Raw genomic sequence first — 19,631 nt, 5'->3', positions numbered from 1 at the left:
CTTGGGGGGAATTGCATCATCACTTGTCCTCCTCATTGGTGCTTTTTATCAATTATGCTAATTTCCTGAAACCTATAAAAATGTATGCACCCCTATGGGGGTGAACTTTTGTGGGCATTCTTCCATAATTGTTCCTGGAGCTCCAATAAAGATCCACTTTTGTATTACCTCCTGCACTAAAACTATCTCAAGTTTCATTTGTAGGTTCAAAAAGACATTGCCTTCCATTTGACTTATTGGTTTTTAATTTAAATGGAGTGACTCGCCTTCCATCCAAGCAGTACCAAAGCCAGACTTAAGCTTTGCTTTGCCCTCATGGGTTCTCAAACACAATGTAAGAATCACAGAATCCCAGAATGTCTTGGTTTGGAAGGGACCTCAAAGCTCATCCAGTCCCACCCCCTTCCACTAGATCAAGTTGCTCCAAGCCCCATCTAACCTATCCTTGGACACTGGCAGGAATGGGAAAACAGCTTCTCTGGAAAACCTGCGCCATGACCTCTCCACCCTCATACTGAAGAATTTTTTTTCTAATATCTAATATAAACCTGTTTTCTGTCCATGTGAAGCCATTCCCCCTTGTCCTGTCTCTCCAGGCCCCCATAAATAGTCTCTCTCCATCTTTCTTGAGGGCTCCGTTCAGGTACCAGAAGGGGCAATTAGGTCATAGCTTCTCTTTTCCAGGCTGAGCAATCCCAATTCTCTCAGCCTTTCCTCACAGAAGATGTGCTTCAAGACTGAAGTTTAAAAGAAGGTGGCCAGAAACTGTCCCATGAAAATGTCCCTCCTGGCATAATCTGGATGTGATTCAGTGTGTCATGGGTATGAAATCATCATTTGGGTATGTGTCATCATTTGGGTATGAAAGCAAATGTACTTTTGTCTGCAATCACCCCAGGATGGATTTTCTCTCTGCAGTTGTTCAAGATCTCTCTCCTGGGTCTGATTAACTTCAATTGATCAGTTGCAAGTAAACACTCATTGCTACAAAAAAAGAAAAAGATGGATGCAGAGAATGAAAATATGGAGAGGAGAATTCAAAAAAGGAAAGGAAAAGAGAAAAACCCCAATGAAGTGGGGGTTTCAAATAAGGTGAAAGCAAAAAACGGGAGCTCATTACAGAAGAGATAGCACATTCTTAGCCACAGCAGGAATAAAAGATCTTTCATCAGACCTATGTTTTGGAGACTTGGTGGGTGTACTTTATGTCTCTGTCTTGAAGCAGCAGTTTCCAGGCAGCCTCACACCCTCTGCTCTCATCACAGGCAGCAGGAACAAAGGCACTTGGAGAGCAGAAGTGATGTGGGAAGGGCTCTGGCATTCCTTGCTGTGTCAGAGCAGAGAGCTCTGCTCTGCAGAGGCCAGAGGGGAGCTGCAGGAAAAGGCATACTCCCTATCCTCTGCAGGGAGCCTGGGAGCCCTGGCAGGGAGGACAGGAGCTGCGGGCACAGAGGCAGGTGAGGCGTGGTCTGCCTGTAGACACACTGGAAACCTCAGCCAGACTCGGGACCCTGCAATAGAAATCACACTCTGGTCCCTCTCCCTTTCCCTAGGGAAAATGGCATTCCTTAACCCATGGCTAGGAACATGCTGGCCAACCTGGAGGGGCTCTGGCTGTTACATCAAAACCATGCTCACTCCAGCCTTGGCCAAGTGAGAGCATTCAACTTTTTGAGGTGACTGATTGCAAGCCCTTAGAATGAGCATTCCTGGGAGACCTAAGCTGATACCTTTGGAATAAACAGCAAAAATGCCAGTTTAGGGAAGAGAAGGATTTTTTTTGTTGTTTTTTCTTTCAGAGATAATGTCTTTTCTACAAATCAAAAGGAATATGTTCAATTAGTTACCATAGAATCATAGAATGTCCTGAGTTGGAAGGGACCCACAGAGATCATTGAAGTCCAGCCCCTGGCCCTGCACAGGACACCTCATGTGCCTGAGAGTGTTGCAAATGCTCCTGGAGCTCTGGATGTTGAATGTACTAAAAAATGAAAAGGGATGAGGCAGCCAATGGACCCAAACTCAAACCTTGCTATAGAAAAAAATGAGAAGACACAATATCAAGACAATAGATCTGCCCACAGTAGAAAGAAATTGCAGAATGTTGTTATTTGCAGATTAAAAAAATATATATATTAAGGAGCACACATTTATTTTGGTTCTACTGAATTCCAACAGCCTTGTCTCATGTGGCTGTTTGGAATCACCTCAGAATAATTTTAAAGCCCCCTAAAGGAAGCTACTCTGCTGTCCTTAGTATCATTTGCTTATTTTGAGATTACTGTGCAAAAAGTAGATAAGAGTGCAGATTTTCACTGTGTTAGTATTTCCCCTGCTGTTCTTACAAGTGGTATCATCACAATTCACAAGCAAAAAAAAAGGTTAAATGAACCACATCAACCACGGCCAACCACCACCGGCTCTGCCAACGGCAAAGGGAACTGATGCTTTGTTTAACCCCTTTGAAAACCCACCTAGCTGGGAAAGCCTGTCCAAGGTGATGAGAGCACCCCAGTGGTAGGTTCCTTGTCCAGCTGCATTAGTGATCTCTGGTGTCTAGAGTGAGTCTTGGGAGATGAGTTGTCAAGCTCAGATTGGTAAGAAAAAGGCAATGTGGGCATGGCATGAATGTCTCCATCCCTGCCCAGCATGTGAATACAAAGGTAAATACTATTTTCCTACACAGTGTGGCTTAACACCACCACAGCATATTGAAAAGTCATGTGTCAGCATCCCTGCAAAAGCCATTTCTGTAACACTAAATTCAAACTGCTGAAACAGAGCAAGAGGGTTGCTAGAGGCTGGTGCTCACAGAAATATCCCTCAGAACCCACACTCTTTGTTTTCTGCCACAGCTGGCACCTGCTATTTTCTGCATCAATAACATCCTCCCAAATAGACTCAGACCACAAATACACATTTAAAAAGTAAAGGTAGCAGGATCACACTGACCTTTAAGTTCATCCAGTTCCAACCTCTGCCATGTGCAGGGAGATCTTCCACTATCCCAGGTTGCTCCAAGTCCCATCCAGCCTGGCCTTGGACCTTTCCAGGCATGGGGCAGCCACAGCTTCTCACAACAACCTGTTCCATGCTTAGTGCCAATAATGACCAAGGGGGTCTGGTTTGAGTGGGGAATATATATATGGTGGATTTGCTTACAAAAGCTGTATCCTATAATTTTCCTGGGAATCAGAAACCATGGCATACTTTGGAGTATTTCCCATCTGACCTTCTTTATTTCCTCATATCTTAACAGACATAACAAACTGAAACATGGAGTTATTTCTTTTCTGTTCTGTAATAAAAAAGATACAGTATTTTGATGCCCAGAAAATACATTAAACATTCATTTATTGGTGAGATTTTCATTATATAATTACATATGCCTTCGTTTGGTGCATAGGAAATGTACAGTTTAACATGCTAATTTTATTACCAATTTTTAAAAGGCATGGAGCTTTATAACAGACAGGAGATAAGGTATGAGTTTCCCACATATTGCTGAGTACTGGTGAGATTGTAATTGAAGCAATATGCTGTGTTCCTGTAACAGATTAATTTCAATGAAAGGTACTTGTTCAAATCAAACATTTAGAATCAAACCATCTTACAATCAAATAATAAGTACCAAAAAAAGAGTATTTTTAATATGTGCAATATAAGTATTTCTAATTCCTTTTGCACTTCCTCTGGTAGCTATAGCTGAATGGCACCTCTTAAATATTCAGGCTGAACTTTTCAGGAATAATTAGCAATTCTGGGGACCTACTCAGAGAGCCCAAACCTAACTATTTATCACTCTCTGGCAATCCTCTTCAAGGTAGTTAATTTGAGGTGAAATTATTAATCCTTATCCAACTTCTTCCATCCAAAGACACTGTATACTCATCCCAATGAACTCTGACATCTGTTTGGTTACACAGTCTGTTACCCAGGTTATCTGGCCAAGGAGCCAGTTGAGATCTGTCCAAACATTTAGAAAAGTTTTAAATTTCACCAGGCAGCTGAGCAGTTTTACACACTACGTATTTATACAAACAACTACATCAGGCTCACTTAATTTGCTCAGCCCGATGTCTAATCAACATAATAGCTTGTTATTTGTCTTAAACTATAAACCAAATATTTAAAAATAAAACAAAAAAAAAAAAAAGAGCACTATTGGGTTTTAAAAACAAGTATATGACATAATAGCTTGTGGTAATGTTTCAGGCTGGAGCACTTGCTTGTGGGTGTCCCTCAGAACCAGTACTCAGAGACGAAGATGTGGACGTTGACGATGTTGCGGTGAGACACCACCCCGCCCATGACGTAGTTCATCTCCAGTTTCAGGATGGCATGGAAAGGTCCAATTATGGGCCTCACCTGGCGAACTACACCTGTTGGGAACAGAAATAGGTTGCTGAGATTAGCAGGAGACTTTAGCTAGGTCTGGGGGAGCTGCACCACTCTTGGTGTTCAGTATAGCCCAGGGAAAGGCATTTTGTCTATTGGGTCTGTAAATAGCTTGCAGGAAAGCTTGTGAAAGAAGGATAAAATACAACTTTTGAGTCAAAATATCTGGAAGATCTATAATGAACACTCAAGTGTTGCAAACGGCAAAACCCTCCTATATATTCTAAAATCAGTTTGTTTTTTTTTTTTTTTACCTTTTATTTGGAGATATAAATTCAATAAGCATGCTGTGACACTGCTTTTACATAGGGCAGAAGATTTCCCTGGATAACCCAGATCACACATTGCTCAGAGGAATACATGAGCACACCTGGGAATGCCATGCAATTCCTGGTATCGTGTTGAAAACCCCATTTCATTAGGAACAGTAGAAACTATCTGCATTGCATCAGTAAAATCAACCCTTCCCCTGTGAACATCAGATAACACCAATCTGTAAATCCTTTGGGTGCTGAGTCATGGATGGACAACCCCGCTGGACACAACAGGAATAAAGTTTAATGAGGAAAGGGAGCTGTCTCTGCATCTGCTCCTATGGCATCCTCATGTGAATGGTGGCCATTCCTTCGCCAGCATTGGGGTTTGGTAAGGAAGGAAGCAGTAAGGGAGAAGTAAGCTGTGTCTTCCAGTCCTTTGACTGGTTTACCATGGAGGAGCCCCAGTGCCAGGCACAGCATGATGGAGACTGCTGGGATCCTCAGGAGGTGGCAGGGCAGGGCTTGTCCCACTCCCCAGCCAGGCAGCAGGGCAGGCCAGGGGCAGCCAGGTTCAGCCAGAGACTCACATCCCAGCCTGGCTCATGGATGCTGCTGGGCCAAAGTCAGACTGAGGAGGCAACGTGTGAGGCAGGGTCTAGAACCAGTGGACCCTCAGCTGTGCTACAGACAGAGACCAGCCCTGTTCCAGCACTGCTCAGGCAGGGACTGAAGCTGACATTGGGCTCCTGGGGTCTGAATAGGGTGTGGGAGAGGACCCTGGGGAGGCACGACTGGGTCACGCGGAGTTGTCTGTGCCTTGACTCAATGTGGCTACACAGAATAGCGATGCAGCTTCAGACCTAGAAAACAAAGTCAACACAAGCTTTGCCATTGATTCCAAAGGCTCCAGATCAGGTTCTAAACATATTCTCACTTCTTGTTTATTTTCTAGGCCTGGTGTTACAGAGTAGGCAGCTATCAAACTGCTCTCATCTGAAAAGGATGTCCCCAAATGTCAAAATCACATGAAGCCAAGGTCAGCCAGCAGGCACAGGGAGTCTGGTGGGGACCCCCCCTGCACAGAGACCTCCTTCTGACAACAGACTGCTCTGACAGGCTGTTTGATTCAGAAGGAAATGCACAGTTTAAGGAAGGATGGTTTGAGATGTACTCCTCCTGCACGCTGGGGATAATCATGGAGTCCCAGCCAAGCTCCTGCAGCTGTTCCCTACAAACACTCTGGCCTGAGATCTGATGGGAGACATAAACGTTTGCTTATGTAGGCTGTCAGCACCTTTTCCTAAGGCAGTAATGACATTACAGTCCTGTCCTGTTCAAACACTTACTAATATCTTCAGCATGCAGTGAAATTGCAAACTTCTCACCACAGTCACTTTGCCTGCCATATTTGATGAATCCTGCCCCCTACAATTTTTATATATATATATATATATATACACTTTTTTTTTTTTTTAAATTTTCTTTAGCTTTCTTGGCTACTCTCCTGTATCTTATAAAAATGACTGGGCTTGGCAGATGATGTATTGAAACAGAAAAACCTTGCTAAAATTGTCCTCCCTTTAGGGTAGCATTTAAAGCATTTTACTAACAACACATCACTTTATTGCAGGCACTGCTGTAAATGAGAGCCATGGAAATGCACAGCATTGAAATTACTCAGTGATCTTTAACCAACCCTGTGAGCAGCTCCTGCAGTGATCACCAAGCCCTAGAGAGCAAAGGCTGCTGGTTTGGTTCAGCAATCCTATTACAGCATTCTACATTTTCTGCACTATTCCACTAGTTTGCTCTACTCTAGAGGTGGGATTGCAAATGGTGTTTTCTCTGCTGTGTTATGCCACAGTATGGCAAACATTCAGACATCACTGATGCAGCATTCAAAGCCATTCAGTAACATTCTCATTCGTGTTGAGATGCACCCTGCTAACAGGCAGGAAAAAAGGTGCAATGGGCAAACACTGCAGTCCATGTGGCAGTGCCTTTCCACACAGTTCTCTTGCTGCTGTTTTAAAATCCAGCTGATAAAATGACTTGAGAAGTGAATGCCACACATGCTGACAGCTATATTGAAGAAAGAAATTGAGGGAATGTAGAAAGGAACAATACTCTGACAATAGTTATTACTACAGTTTGTTGTGCCAATGTTCTAAATGGTCCTGAAATAACCACCACTGCAGGAACTCTTTCCCTTCTCTCCCATTAAATGAATGAGGATGATACAGGCAGATGGCTTTGTGCTACAGCATATGTGTAAGGATGCATTCATTCTGAATAGGTAGAATGAAAAAAAAAAAAAAAAAAAAAGAGAAACCCTTGAAATGTTCTTCTGGACAAAACCATATGAGAGATTTACTGCTCTTGGCAGATTCACTCCTTGAGAGCTTTGCATTTTTGTTTTGTGATAAGTGCTACAATGAAAAACCTGGGATTTTTTCTTCACCAAACTCAAGGACAAACACAGGTAGAACCCATGCAAGATGCTTTCTGTGTCTGATCCTCTCCTGTCTCAAACCTTTCACGTCATCTACGAGGGAGGCATAGCTCTGCCAGGCCCAAATGAGGCCAGCAGTGCCTTGGGCTGACTCACACAAAAGACTAAAAAAAATCTTGAGATCTAGGCCTCGTCCATGTTCTTCACATACGTGGCTCAACAAATCAGTCAACATCTCAAAAGCATTTAGCCCAGGACACATTTGAAGAAGCCACATGTAATAATTCTGGGTGTTTTTAAGTTACATGGATTTGTGAGACATTGCAACATTTGCATAAACATGCTGTTTCACTATCCCTTTTGGCAAACTCATGGGTCCAGATTTGTGGTCTGGCAGCTGTCAGCGTTTATAGCTGAACACTAAGTACAAAAGCATACCTTATAGTAACAGGAAGGTTACCATTCTTAAATGCACTGAGAAGTCAGGAAATGTAAAAATTAAGCAGCTACTTTTTGATCTCTTTTTTTTTACCCATCCAAAGTAGCTGGATGGAGCCACTCAGATTTGCCATGGGGATAATTGCAGACTGGGACTCAGTCCTGGAGCACTGCAGCAGTGCCCACTGTTCTGGGAGTCACTGCAGGATGTGAGGAGCACCAGTGGGGCTGCTCAGGAAATTACTTGAAAACAGAGGGCTCTCACATACCACCATTTGGTCCTCTCAGGGACCACAGCTACAGGCTCTACAGTTGGCAAAGAAGGCGAGTTCATTTAAGCATGTTCACCGCAATTCTTTTCCAACAATATTAGACTTTAGCTAGGTTAGCACAGAAGAAGAAGAAGAAGAAGAAGAAGAAGAAGAAGAAGAAGAAGAAGAAGAAGAACAACAACAACAACAACAACAACAACAACAACAACAACAACAACAACAAGGTGAATCCTTGATCATAAATTAACATGGAGATCACCCCTGCTGAATCCAATGTGTCAGGCAACCTCAAGCATCTGTGCTGTCTTGCTGGCAGGCACATATACCAGTGTTGGTACTCTCCAGGCTGATAAGCTGCTGGTGCTGTTCATTCTCTTTGGTTCATCATCTGTGACCCGAACACAGACTCAGCCTGCAGAAAATGCCATGTGTGTGCCAGGCAGAATGCCTTCCATGAGCTCACCTGTGCTTGGATTTACTGTTTTGTTAACTGAGAACAGATGTCATAACATGCCCCAAATCTGTTTGGGTATCTTCATGATTTGTTGACCTCCTTTTAAAAAACAGTGATAAGATTTCTTTCTCTTGCACACTTTACCCTTATTGTAAGCAGGATCTATGGCAATCCTTTCCACCTGCTGATCGGTGAAAAAGAACAGCCTCAGAGTGAGAGGCAGCAAGTTTTTGGATGTCACAGTAATGGTCTGAACCACGGTCCAGCTTGTAAAGCTCTGTAACTAAAATATCGAGCTACTCTTCTCTCCTCTTTTTTACTTCATGTTTTGTATTTTAATTTTTTTCTAAGGTAAAGCATGTCACCAAGTGTAGTGAGGACAATAACCTAAATAATATATCATACATATTTTTAAATGAGAGCAATGACAACAGCCAATAATCTGAGTAGCTGTCACTGACTTACCAAAGCTTTGCTTATCAGAGAAGATGGGATAAATAAGACAGCAAGGACAATATTGTTAATATTCCTAAACCTTTCAGCAGCATTTCTAGTATTTTAATCTGAGAGAATCATATAATTGTTTAGATTGGAAAAGGCCTCTAAGATCAAGTCCAACCATTAATTTAGCACTGCCAAGGCCATCACTAACCGTTGTCCCCAAATGCCACATCCACACATTGGTTAAATCCCTCCAGGGCTGGTGCCTCAGCCACTTCCCTGAGCAGCCTGTCCAAATGCTTGACAACCCTTTTAGTGAAGGAATTTTCCCTAACATTCAGTCTAAATCTCCTCTGGCACTACTTTAGGCTGTTTGCCTTTGTCCTGTCCCTTGTTCCCTGGGAACAGAGCCTGACCCTCACCTGGCTGCACCCTCCTGCCAGGGAATTGTGGAGAGTGAGAAGTTACCCCCTGAACCTTTTCTCCAGGCTCAGCTCCCGCAGCTCCCTCAGCTGCTCCTCGTAAGACATGTTCTCTAGATGCCACAGGTATTCCTTGGGTTTTCTATACCTCTTTAAGATACCATTACAATTCTCTGCTTTGAAATATGTGAGATCCTCAGGCAATTCACCTCTGTGTTTGGTTTCTGCTTGTACTTCTGCATTAGGCAGTGGATTTGCTAAGAAGCTCGATTTTCAGCTGAGGAGAAGAGCTACTGTTTTGTTACCACATGAACCCATTCTGGCTGACAAGTCCCTGCCTTGTTATGCACTCACATCTTGCCTCCAGACTCCTAATTCTGACTTCTATGCTAAGCTCCTTGAAATACTCCTGTTTAAAAGAAGCTTTCTTCCTCTTTTTTCACTGCTATCCACAAAATCTGCTGCAATTACACTCCATGGGGATCTGGGTCATGGTGTTCCTCATACTGCATTTGCATTTCCTCTAAAGAAAGTTCCTCTAGAAGGGATCACCATAGTGTGCAAAAAGCAAAGCAGAACCAAGCAGCTTATTTTCTTACTGCCATAAGAAACGACTGGTTTGTGTTGGTAGAGAGGTTGTAGTATTTTACATTTTATGGTTCAGAGCGCATAGAATTTTCCACAGGGATTGATTCTTGAGTCTAGTCAAATATTTAAATCTATATCATCATTAGGAGCACAGAACAGGCATGAATTGCACCCATTCCTCAAAAAAAGAGCTTCAGAGATCCTAAATTTTTAAGGATCCCCCAAATCAAGCAGAGAAATCTTAGTGGAGCAGGCAAAAAATCAGAGGCTGACAGTGGGGCTGAATCTGGTGACTGCTGAATATGCTTGCCTTGCCTGCATATGCAGGCATATGTATTTGTGTATATATAAACAATCCCAGCTACTGCCAAATCAAAAATTGTTCTTCCAAATAACCCGTGGGCTATGCTCAGGGAAATACAATAAACAGTTATCAAAATTGGGATCAATTCCCTTAACCACATTTCAAGCTTTGTGTTAAGTAACAAGCACGAGAGCTCTTGTCCCCTTCCCATCCCCCATGGGGTTACAGCTATATTGTTTTTTCCTGTCACCACATACCAAAGGACAGTAAAAAACCAAATTTTCCATTCCCTTTGTTCTCACAGCAAGCACACAACGACCTTTTTGTGACTCTTCTCAGGAGGTAAGTTAGCAAAGAGATGTGTGGTTGGTTACTGTTGGGTGAATCCAGCAGTATTACCCCGTTTTCACTAGTGCAACACTTCACCCTTGACACTACAGGCAAGTACTAATTTAGCAACTTTTTCTGGGAACAAACAATTGATTTAGGATAATTTGCCTTTTTTTTTATTATTATTGTTTAGTTGTATGATCTGTGGTCAGTTAAAAACTGACCATGAACTAAATAAATGTGGAATGTATGGTAAGGAGTTACTGAGAAAGCATGAAGTCATGAAGTCGTGAAAAGAAAAAAATCCACTTTTCTGAATCATTAATCTATAGTTAACTTCTTAATGAGATTCTAAATAGAACAAGAGACATAAATGAGATCTTAAATAGAACAAGACACATATTTTTATTAATTCTAAGATCTATTTTAAATTAAATGCTGTAAAAACTATGTAAAATAATAAGAATGTAAAATAATTAAACACTCTGTAAAAACTATGTAAAATAATAAGAATGGGATATATTTTTGAAATACCAGAGGCAGTCAAACAGATGCTGTGGTTTCGAGGTGAATGTGGTGGTGGTGCTGGGTTGATGGTTGTACTTGAGCTTAAAGATCTTTTCCAACTTTAATGATTCTGTGATGCTGCAAAGTCTGACCATAGCTCATTGTTTGCTTTTCCTTCAAAATAAGCACACACTTCTATTCAGGCTATTTTGGGGTTTGCAGTGGCCATGCACTATTAAAATTAACTTCCATGAACTGGAAACTAATACTGGTAGCAATATATGAATGTCTAGTCCTCATTAGATAAATAAAATCCCATGTGAGATCAAACATGTCTGGTTTTCCCCCTAAATTTCCTAACACTTGGGCTATGACAGGCCTGATTGTAAGTGAAAGCTTAAAAAAGCTTTATCCTGAAATAGAATCACAGAACCATAGAGTGGGTTGGGTTGGAAGGGATCTTAAAGCTCATTCAGTTCCTTCCCCTGCCATGGGCAGGGACACCTTCCACCATCCCAGGTTGCTCAGAGCCCCATCCACCCTGGCCTTGGACACTGCCAGGGATGGGGCAGCCACAGCTGCTCTGTGAAACCTGTGCCAGGACCTCAGCACCCTCACAGGGAAGAATTTCTTCTGTATACCCAGCCTAAATTTCCCCTCTTTCACTTTTAAATCATTGTGAACCCATTGAAAATTTCCCCTTTTGAAAAGAAGCACAGGAAGGTTTGTCAAGAGAATGAGCTATTACATGGTGAGAGAGTGCTGTCTATTTTCAGATGGAACTTTTGGGATGAGCTGCTTGTGACACCTACATGACAGAGATTTCAATGTCACAAAAAAATCCCACCTTACAATTTTTCCTCCAGCTATTTTCCTTGTGCTTTAAATGGATATTTGGAACATGAAATGATCAATTAGGAAAAATTCAAGTATGAGAAGATGTGATGAGAGCTGTGGAGCTGGAACCTAAACTCAGCTGAAACTCAATTAATTTATTTGCCTTTATATTAAATTCCAAATAATCTCAGGCTATGTTCTGAAGTCCTACATTTGGCTGCTCCTGGGCTTCTGTTTCCCCACAAAAAATACTCTGGTCCTTTTTACAGCCTTGTAAGAAATGAATAGTCCTAACTACCACAACACAACAGTAAGTAATAGATCTTTGGGGATCACAAAGGAGCTTGTTCCTCCTGAAACCTACAGCCATTGTGTTGCTGTTAAAGACAAAGAGCCCAGAACTCCAGCACACTGGTAGTAATGTGTGGTGAACAACTTTTTGAAGGGGAAAAGCTTGTTTATGAGTTTCACTTAAGCAATATAAGATCAATCTCCTCATGTTAATGTGAGATACTGGACTATAACTTCAAGTTTTCTTTTCTCCTGAAGGCTTTTTGCTTTATACTGCAGGCCAAGATTTGCAGAATTAAGAGTAAACATCTCTACTGCATCAGTGTTACTTAGGAATGTTGTTGTAGTTTCAGAAGAGATATTCAGGCAGTTAAGAAATTTAGGACTAGGGAAATTATCATGGCAGAGATTATTATAAAAGGTAAATTGATAGTGTCATTCCAGAAATGAGCAAGAGGAAAATAAACCCAGACATAAATTAATGCTTCTTTGGATCAAATCATAGGAGTGCAAGTTAGGCTTGAACACCAAGCTCTCTCAGTCTTCAACATGTAAATAGGTATCTATAGTGTGAAGCTAAAACTACATAGCCAATTTTTGGCTTTTCAGACCTTAACTCACAAGCAGTTTTGGTAAGATTTGTAATTTCTTATTCAGTATTAATTACAAATATACAGAGTCTATCAGTAGGGTTGAAAAATAATTCACATCCTGGTCACAAACAGACAATACATGTTTTAGGCTATTTTAGCAATTTTTTTGTTATGTAAAAAGCTTTGTGTTAAAATTTAATTAAATTATTTTCCTAAAGGCTTCTGTTTATTACACAAAAAGTTGTGCCAGAGTAATGATTAGCAGTGTATAAATTGCTCTGCCAACATAGTTGCTGGAGTACTTACTGACCTATACTATGTCAGGGAAGTGAATCAACTCCTAATTGCCCAATGTGTTCTACCATTGAAAATGCAATGCTCAAACGTTGCACATCAGGGAATGTTGCACTGCACCTGGAAGAGTGAGAGCTGCCTTTGCTGGGCCTCCCGGGGCTCCTGTCAGTCTGTTGCTCCAGCCTGTCAAGGTCCCTGTGCCTGGCAGCACAACTCTGGTTCATCACCTCTGTCCAGGTGCCCTCTGACCCATTGGCCAGGCCCTTGATGAAGAAAGTGACCCAAAATCGACCCCTCGGATGCAGCACTGGTGACTGGCAGTGAGCTATGCTGCTGATCCCAACCCTACAAGCCTGGAGTTCAGCCTTTTTCCAATCTGTCTCACTGTCCACTTGTCCAGCCTACATTTCCTTGAGTGAGGGTATTAAGGGAGATGGTGTTGAAAGCCTTACTAAAGTCAAGATAAGCAACATCCACTCTTCTCATTAATCCAGCCATCTTTTTGTAGGAGGATGTCAGGTAGGTCAGGCATGATTTTCCTTTCATAAATCCTTGCTGACTGCTTCCAGTGACCTCTTTGTCCTTATGATGTTTGGAAATGGTTTCCAGGTGGATTTGCTTCATCACCTTCCCAGAGAGGCTGATCAGCCTGTACTTCCCTAGATCCTTTCTGACCCTAGATCCTGAAGATTGCAGTGACATTTGCCTTTTTCTATGGGAACTTTTGATCACCACAATCTTTTCAAGATGCTTAAGAGTACCTTACAATGACATTGGCCAGTTCCCTCAACACTTGTCCCTCAGTACCCCACCAGCACCCATGGACTTGGCTATTCCCAGTTCAAATGTTCCTAAACCTGAACCTCCTCTGCTGTGGGTATTTCCTGCTCCATATCCTCCTCTTGCTCTGAGAGCCCCAGGACTCCTGAAGGCCAGTTTTACCAGTAAAGAATGAGGCAAAGAAGGCATTGAATACTTCAGGTTTCTCCATGTCTTTTGTCACCAGTTCTCCTGCCCTATTCCTGCCTTATTTTCCTCCACTCCTCTCCAGTTCATGACTGTGCCTAAAGGAACAATCTATCTGTCAGACTGTAGGCATTTCCCAGACCACCAGATATCTGTCTGCTGACTTCAGAAAGTTAATTTATACTTGAGATTCCTTCATCTCTCAAAAGCTGAATAGGTTTTTCCATTTTCTTTTTTTTTTGTGTGTGTGAGTGTGTGTGTGTGTGTCTGTGTGTGTGTGAAAGCTATCTATATTTCTCTCAATTATTTGTCACAGTAACAATGTGGCTCCTGCTACGTGGTGCTCTCTAGTTTCTGATATAACATGTTTTATTAATAAGTGGCTGCTCTTTGTAAAATGAAATATTTCTTGGTAATCATCACTTCAGGCATCAAATCATAGACAGAAAAATAGCTCTGAAGATATCATTAATCCATAAGATGCCACACCTGACAAACATAACTACAGTGAAAGGATTCAAAAAACTCATTAATCAAAATACAAGTACCAAAATAGATTTCCTCATGCTTTGAAGTATATTGCCCTCATAACGTTGTGAATTAGACCTTCATTCAAGTTTGATGGTGAACACTTCACAAAAGAAAAGTTTTGGAGAATCAAGTTAGAGCTGGATGTTAACAAGGTTTCCATGCTGATGGAGAACTGCTTCACAGGAATGTGTCTGGCTATACATATTTTTGCTGAAGCATCTGGGGACAAGATTTTCAAAAACATACTTTTCAAACATGAATGTCCCAGATCTTTCTTTCAGAAAAAGGCCTGTTTTGCAACTGTTGAGCAACCAAGTGCTTATAAAATACTTCAGAAGTCAGTTTGGCCACATAAAATTCACTTTTATAAGCTATATGACGCCCAGGGTAATTTCACTGTTGGGTTAAGCTGATCAAAAATAGTGGTCCTGTTATATCCTCCACCCCTTTCCTTGGATGAACACCTGAAAGAACCAAAACCACAGCTTGCCACACAAGCAGTCATCTGACCACAGGGTGGAGTATGTGCTCAGAGGTGGGCAGGAGAAGGGGATTTCCCTTTGGAGCACCAAAAGCTCCATAACACTGAACACAGCCCCCATGTTCCTCCTCTTGGGAATAGAAAGGTAGCAGTGATTTGGGTACTGTCACAGTGAGTAGTGCTCTAGTGGCATGAACAGGCTTCCTAATGACCCAGACCTGCTGGTGCAGTGCTGACTGCAGTGGCACATTACCCTGGGATATAAAAATAATGGATGTGCATGTGTGTGTGTCCCTGGAGAAGTTCAACAGCAATTATCCAACAGTGCAGCTCAAGGCACTGCTGGATGCTTCTCTGAGAAGTGTCAAAGTGGGCCAGGGGCATGTCAAGACACCCCTCAGTAAAACAGTGTAACCAGGTGGGCCATGCCTGGGACAACAACCTCTGGCTCACATCTCTCCCATAGGCAGAAGATCTGTGGCCACTGGAATAATTTATAAGCCATGTAAAGGCAAAGCTCTCTTTTAAAAACTGCTTAAACAATGGTCTAAAACTTCCCAGGTACTCACAGCCTTTGAAGTTTCCACCCAGGGTACAAGTGTTAGTTGAAGTTTACCTAAAACTGAATCTTCTTCACTTTTCCCTTTTGCTTCAACTCCAAAGGAAAAAAAAATACAGTGCAGGAATTACATTTCAGCATGGAAAAAGGATATTTCTGCATTATTCAACAGATCAGAAATTTAGGATTCAATTTACTATGAATTCAACAACTCCATGAAGTTTAATTTCATTAACACTTGGGCTTCTCTAGAAATCTTTGATTGCTGAAATGCATCAAATAAAGAGGCCATAAAGAGGTGCCATTGCATTAATACATTATTTGGCCAGAAACAAATGGTGAATATTTCCAAAGCTATTATCTGTCATGTTGGATCATATGGAGCCTTGGTATTATGAAAGAATTTTTTAAAAATCTTTGATTTTACTGAGGTTTGGCTAGTTTACAAATACTGTGATCTTTATTAAGGACACTAAATAACTTCAGAGAGATGTGCTGTTATCTTGGTTTGGCAAACTTGAAGTGCTTTTAGATGTCTGGTTTGCCTTCCAGCCAAACCTTGCAATGGGTTTCATTGTTGACAATGCTGTGAAATCCCTCATGCCTAAAATGCAATAACTGTACTTGAAGTAGCCTCATTAAGAAGTAGTTTCCATCATATGTTTTTAATCTCTCCTGTTCCACCTTAAGGAATGTGAGATGCTCTATGTATTAGAAGAGCCTTACACATTTACTAAAACAGGTGGAAAGACTTCAGTGATGAATGTCCAAAATGTGCAAAATCACATATACCAGCCTCTTGCTACTTTATTCCCAATATCTTATTTACAGGGGGCTTCATGTGAGAGTGGCTATGTTTACCCTGCCTGTCTCACAATCACATTGTTCCGATTTAGCCACACTTGGGTCCACAACACCCGGGCAATTAATTATTGCAACCCTTGTGATAAAAGCATTTCTTGGCAAAAAGCCACAATTCTGGCACACAGCATGATATGGCTCTGTGATTTGATTTACCATGGAAGAAAAAATACTTAATCCTGAGGCTTTGACACAGAAGCCCTTATAGAGTGCTCACTCATCACCTTGAGGCAACAGCTCCGCTTTTCCAGTTTGCAGAATTCTGACAAGGAGGCTTCCTGAACTTTAATGTGTGTCAATTCCTGACCAGTTCTCAAAGGCTAAAATAAGGGTTCACTTCACCACATTTTTCCCCTTTAAAAACAAAAGTTAAGGTAGAGTTGTTTTTAAGTGAGCCGGGCATCTGTGTATCATACTGAGAAAGATTTATGGTACACCTCGGTTCTTATCTTCCTTTTCCATTTTTATGGGCTGCATAGGCACTGCTGCAGGAATAAGATGGTTCCTATCAACACACAAACTTGGATATAGCAGCAGAAGCACCTGAAGCACAGAATTATTAAGACTGGAAAAGATTTTCAAGATCATTAAGTCCAACCTTAGACCAAACACCGCTGTCTCAACTAAACCAGAGCACTGAGTGTCACGTCCAGTTATTAATCAATTGCACATATATTTCACACTTGGAGATCATTCTAAAAACAGGTCTTTGACTACTTTGAACTGGGGCAGAGCACCTCAGAAAGCTGGTTTCACACAGACATCTCTCAGAGAAACTGCTGTAGTATGTTTCTTGGTGTACTGGATTTCAAATCTGGCTTTATTTGCTCATTTGTGCAGTATCTCAGCCTGCTGTTTAATATGAATACCAGAAAATGCATGCTATGCAACCTGAACCAAGGACTTTGGTGCTCTTTGCTGTCCCTAACTTAGTGCATTTCTTTCCCAAGTTGTCAGGTTTTATACTTGCCACCACAGTTCACAAAACCTCATCAGAGCTGCAGTATAATTTATCTGCCTGCTGAGCCTCATGGGAACTGTAAGCAAAGCTGGTCTGTACCACCCGAGAGGTGAGATGAACATAGATCAAGGAGGAGAGTTGAATTAACCAGACTCTTGCAATGTGCTAGAGTGAAATTTGGCATTAGGAAGGTTGTTCCACTTGAGATCAAGACTCATTCTCACCAGAAAAGCACCTTCAGCATTTCTCAGATATGAAATGAAAATTTGCCTCCTGCTCAAGGTGCTTCTTTGCCCCCAGAAGAGCTCTCCATCCTCATTTTTTTCTGGAGGGGAGGGAGGGTGTTAGCGATTTGACTACTGAGCACTGCAGTCAGCAGCATCCTGAAAGGGCAGGTTTAGGCAGTAAATCTAGGATCCCATTTACCAAATGGCTTCTGGGCACCCTCATCTCGAATGCTACTGATTTCAACAGGGCAACCTGGCACAGAGAAAAACTCACAAAACATTCTTTTCTGAGGTCCTTTTGTGAGAGAGGAAGCCCAGGGAAGAAATCAGAACAAAGATACTGAAAGAGACTGTGTCTTTTTTAATGTACAGCTGCAAAACCCTATTGAAAAACCTACTGAATAATGTCCTGCTCCACGAGCTTGCTGGTAATGACTGGGCAGCACCAGTGTTGTATGGCCAGATGCCATTGTTGTTTCACACTAATGACATTATAATCACAACAAAATGTTCCTATGGCTGCTTACTTTCTAGAAGGAGTATCCACATGGGAAGATAAGTGTTTTCTCTCCTTGTCCCTGTAAACAGCAGAGCTTGCCTGGATGCCCTGGCTCTACACCTCCCCTGCCTCACAGAAACCCAGATGTAGGTGAACTGCTGCTTTCAGCTCATGTGTGCTTTCAGCCCACATGAGTCCGGGAAACTCATTTTGCTGAGCACCAAAACACGTGCATAGTAAGAACCAGTCAGCCTCTGGCCCAAAGGTAGAGTTTGGAGCAACAGAGGAGAGAGAAGCAGAGGGAAATGTGAAGGTACTTGCCTGGCAATGGAGAGTGGGTCTGGGGACAAAGTTCAGAACCAAATCTTTTGCAGACCAATGACTGAATTTAATGTCACACCATACAAACATTTGTGTGGAGGACTGTAAAAAGACTGCCACACTGCTAATGGCCAAACTACTTACGAGAACTACTACCCCTGTGCTAAGGACAGGGGTCACAAAAGTCAAACAAACCTCGAGTCTCCTCCTCCTGCCTCAACTAATATGGGTTCTCACAAGCACATTTGCTCATGGTACCCAATTTTGTTTATCTTCTTGATCATTTTTGACAAGTCTCTCCTCAGACTCTGGAACACACTAAACAACCATGATACCACAGTAGAAATTAGATTCGTGATAAATCCAGCAAGGTGCTATCAGTAGTTGAGACACTTCAATGGTTCAAAGGTAGCATCACAAACTGTCACCCACGTAAAAGAGGCAGGAAATTTGGGACAGAGACAGCAATGGAACCCTTGCAAATAACAATGGAGAGCAATAGTACGTATCAGTGTAGATACAAGTGCATTCAAGCACTAGCAAAACCCCCCACTGAAACTCTATGGTGACTTTTTATAGCTATGTTGGCTCTGGATGTTTTCCAGAAGAATAGCACCATTCTGCTTTATAGGAAAGGATATAGGCTTAGGTTATTAACCAAATGCAATATGGAAGATTTCAGCCTATGAAAACTACTTTTAGATGTATTATGAAATTTTAAAACCTTCCTGAAGTTTACCAGACTACAAGGTGGGATTACTGTTTTAAAAAATGAATGCATAGCTGAAGGGGAAAGTGTTTTATAGAAACTGATAATACCTTAGGCACTGATAGGACATTTTTGCACAGGTTGAAAATGCATTCTTCATTTTTCACTGACAGCTGGTTAAAGGAGGAATGCAGTGAAAAGTCTATAAAAGCTTTAAAGAAACACCAAACCTGATAGGTCTGCACTTCTGTTTTTCTCCCACCTGTGCTAGTAAGTGATGTTAGGTTTTTAACAGTATCATTTAGATTCATTGCCACCTTGGCCTGTAACCACACCAGGAAACAAGGAGTGCTCAGCACCTTCTGAACGAGGAAAGATTGGGGATTTGCATCTCTTTTTTAATATAACAGGGTAAAAATATTGGAAGCAGCTTTTTATACAATTCTTTTTCATCAGATAGCATGAAGTCTATGCACTGCCTCCAGGAATCTGGCTTTCATTCTTCCTCTTCCACTGGAAGACACTTTCTGTAGGTCAGCAGAGCTACTTTTGGTATTTGTTCTTAGCTCTTTTGGCTCCTCCCATGTCTGATAGTGCTGATCATTGATTCCTGTTTGATATGTTTTCTTTCCTTGATT

General features: G+C 41.7%; 1 protein-coding gene across 1 annotated transcript in view; it reads right to left on the bottom strand.

Annotated features, from left to right (window-relative positions):
• Positions 1-3,207: 3,207 nt before the first annotated feature.
• The window catches only part of FBLN1 (fibulin 1), a 74,571-nt gene continuing 58,147 nt past the window's right edge, over positions 3,208-19,631 (bottom strand). Inside the window, exon 17 of the mRNA XM_053977662.1 lies at positions 3,208-4,382. Within this exon, the coding sequence (XP_053833637.1) occupies positions 4,243-4,382 (140 nt within the window). The 3' untranslated portion in view covers positions 3,208-4,242. The remainder of the gene's footprint in view (positions 4,383-19,631) is intronic.

Source organism: Vidua macroura, chromosome 5, assembly GCF_024509145.1.
Source record: "Vidua macroura isolate BioBank_ID:100142 chromosome 5, ASM2450914v1, whole genome shotgun sequence".
Taxonomy (NCBI): domain Eukaryota; kingdom Metazoa; phylum Chordata; class Aves; order Passeriformes; family Viduidae; genus Vidua; species Vidua macroura.
The sequence above is the reverse complement of the archived record's forward strand: the minus strand, read 5'-3'. Positions and strand labels throughout refer to the sequence as shown.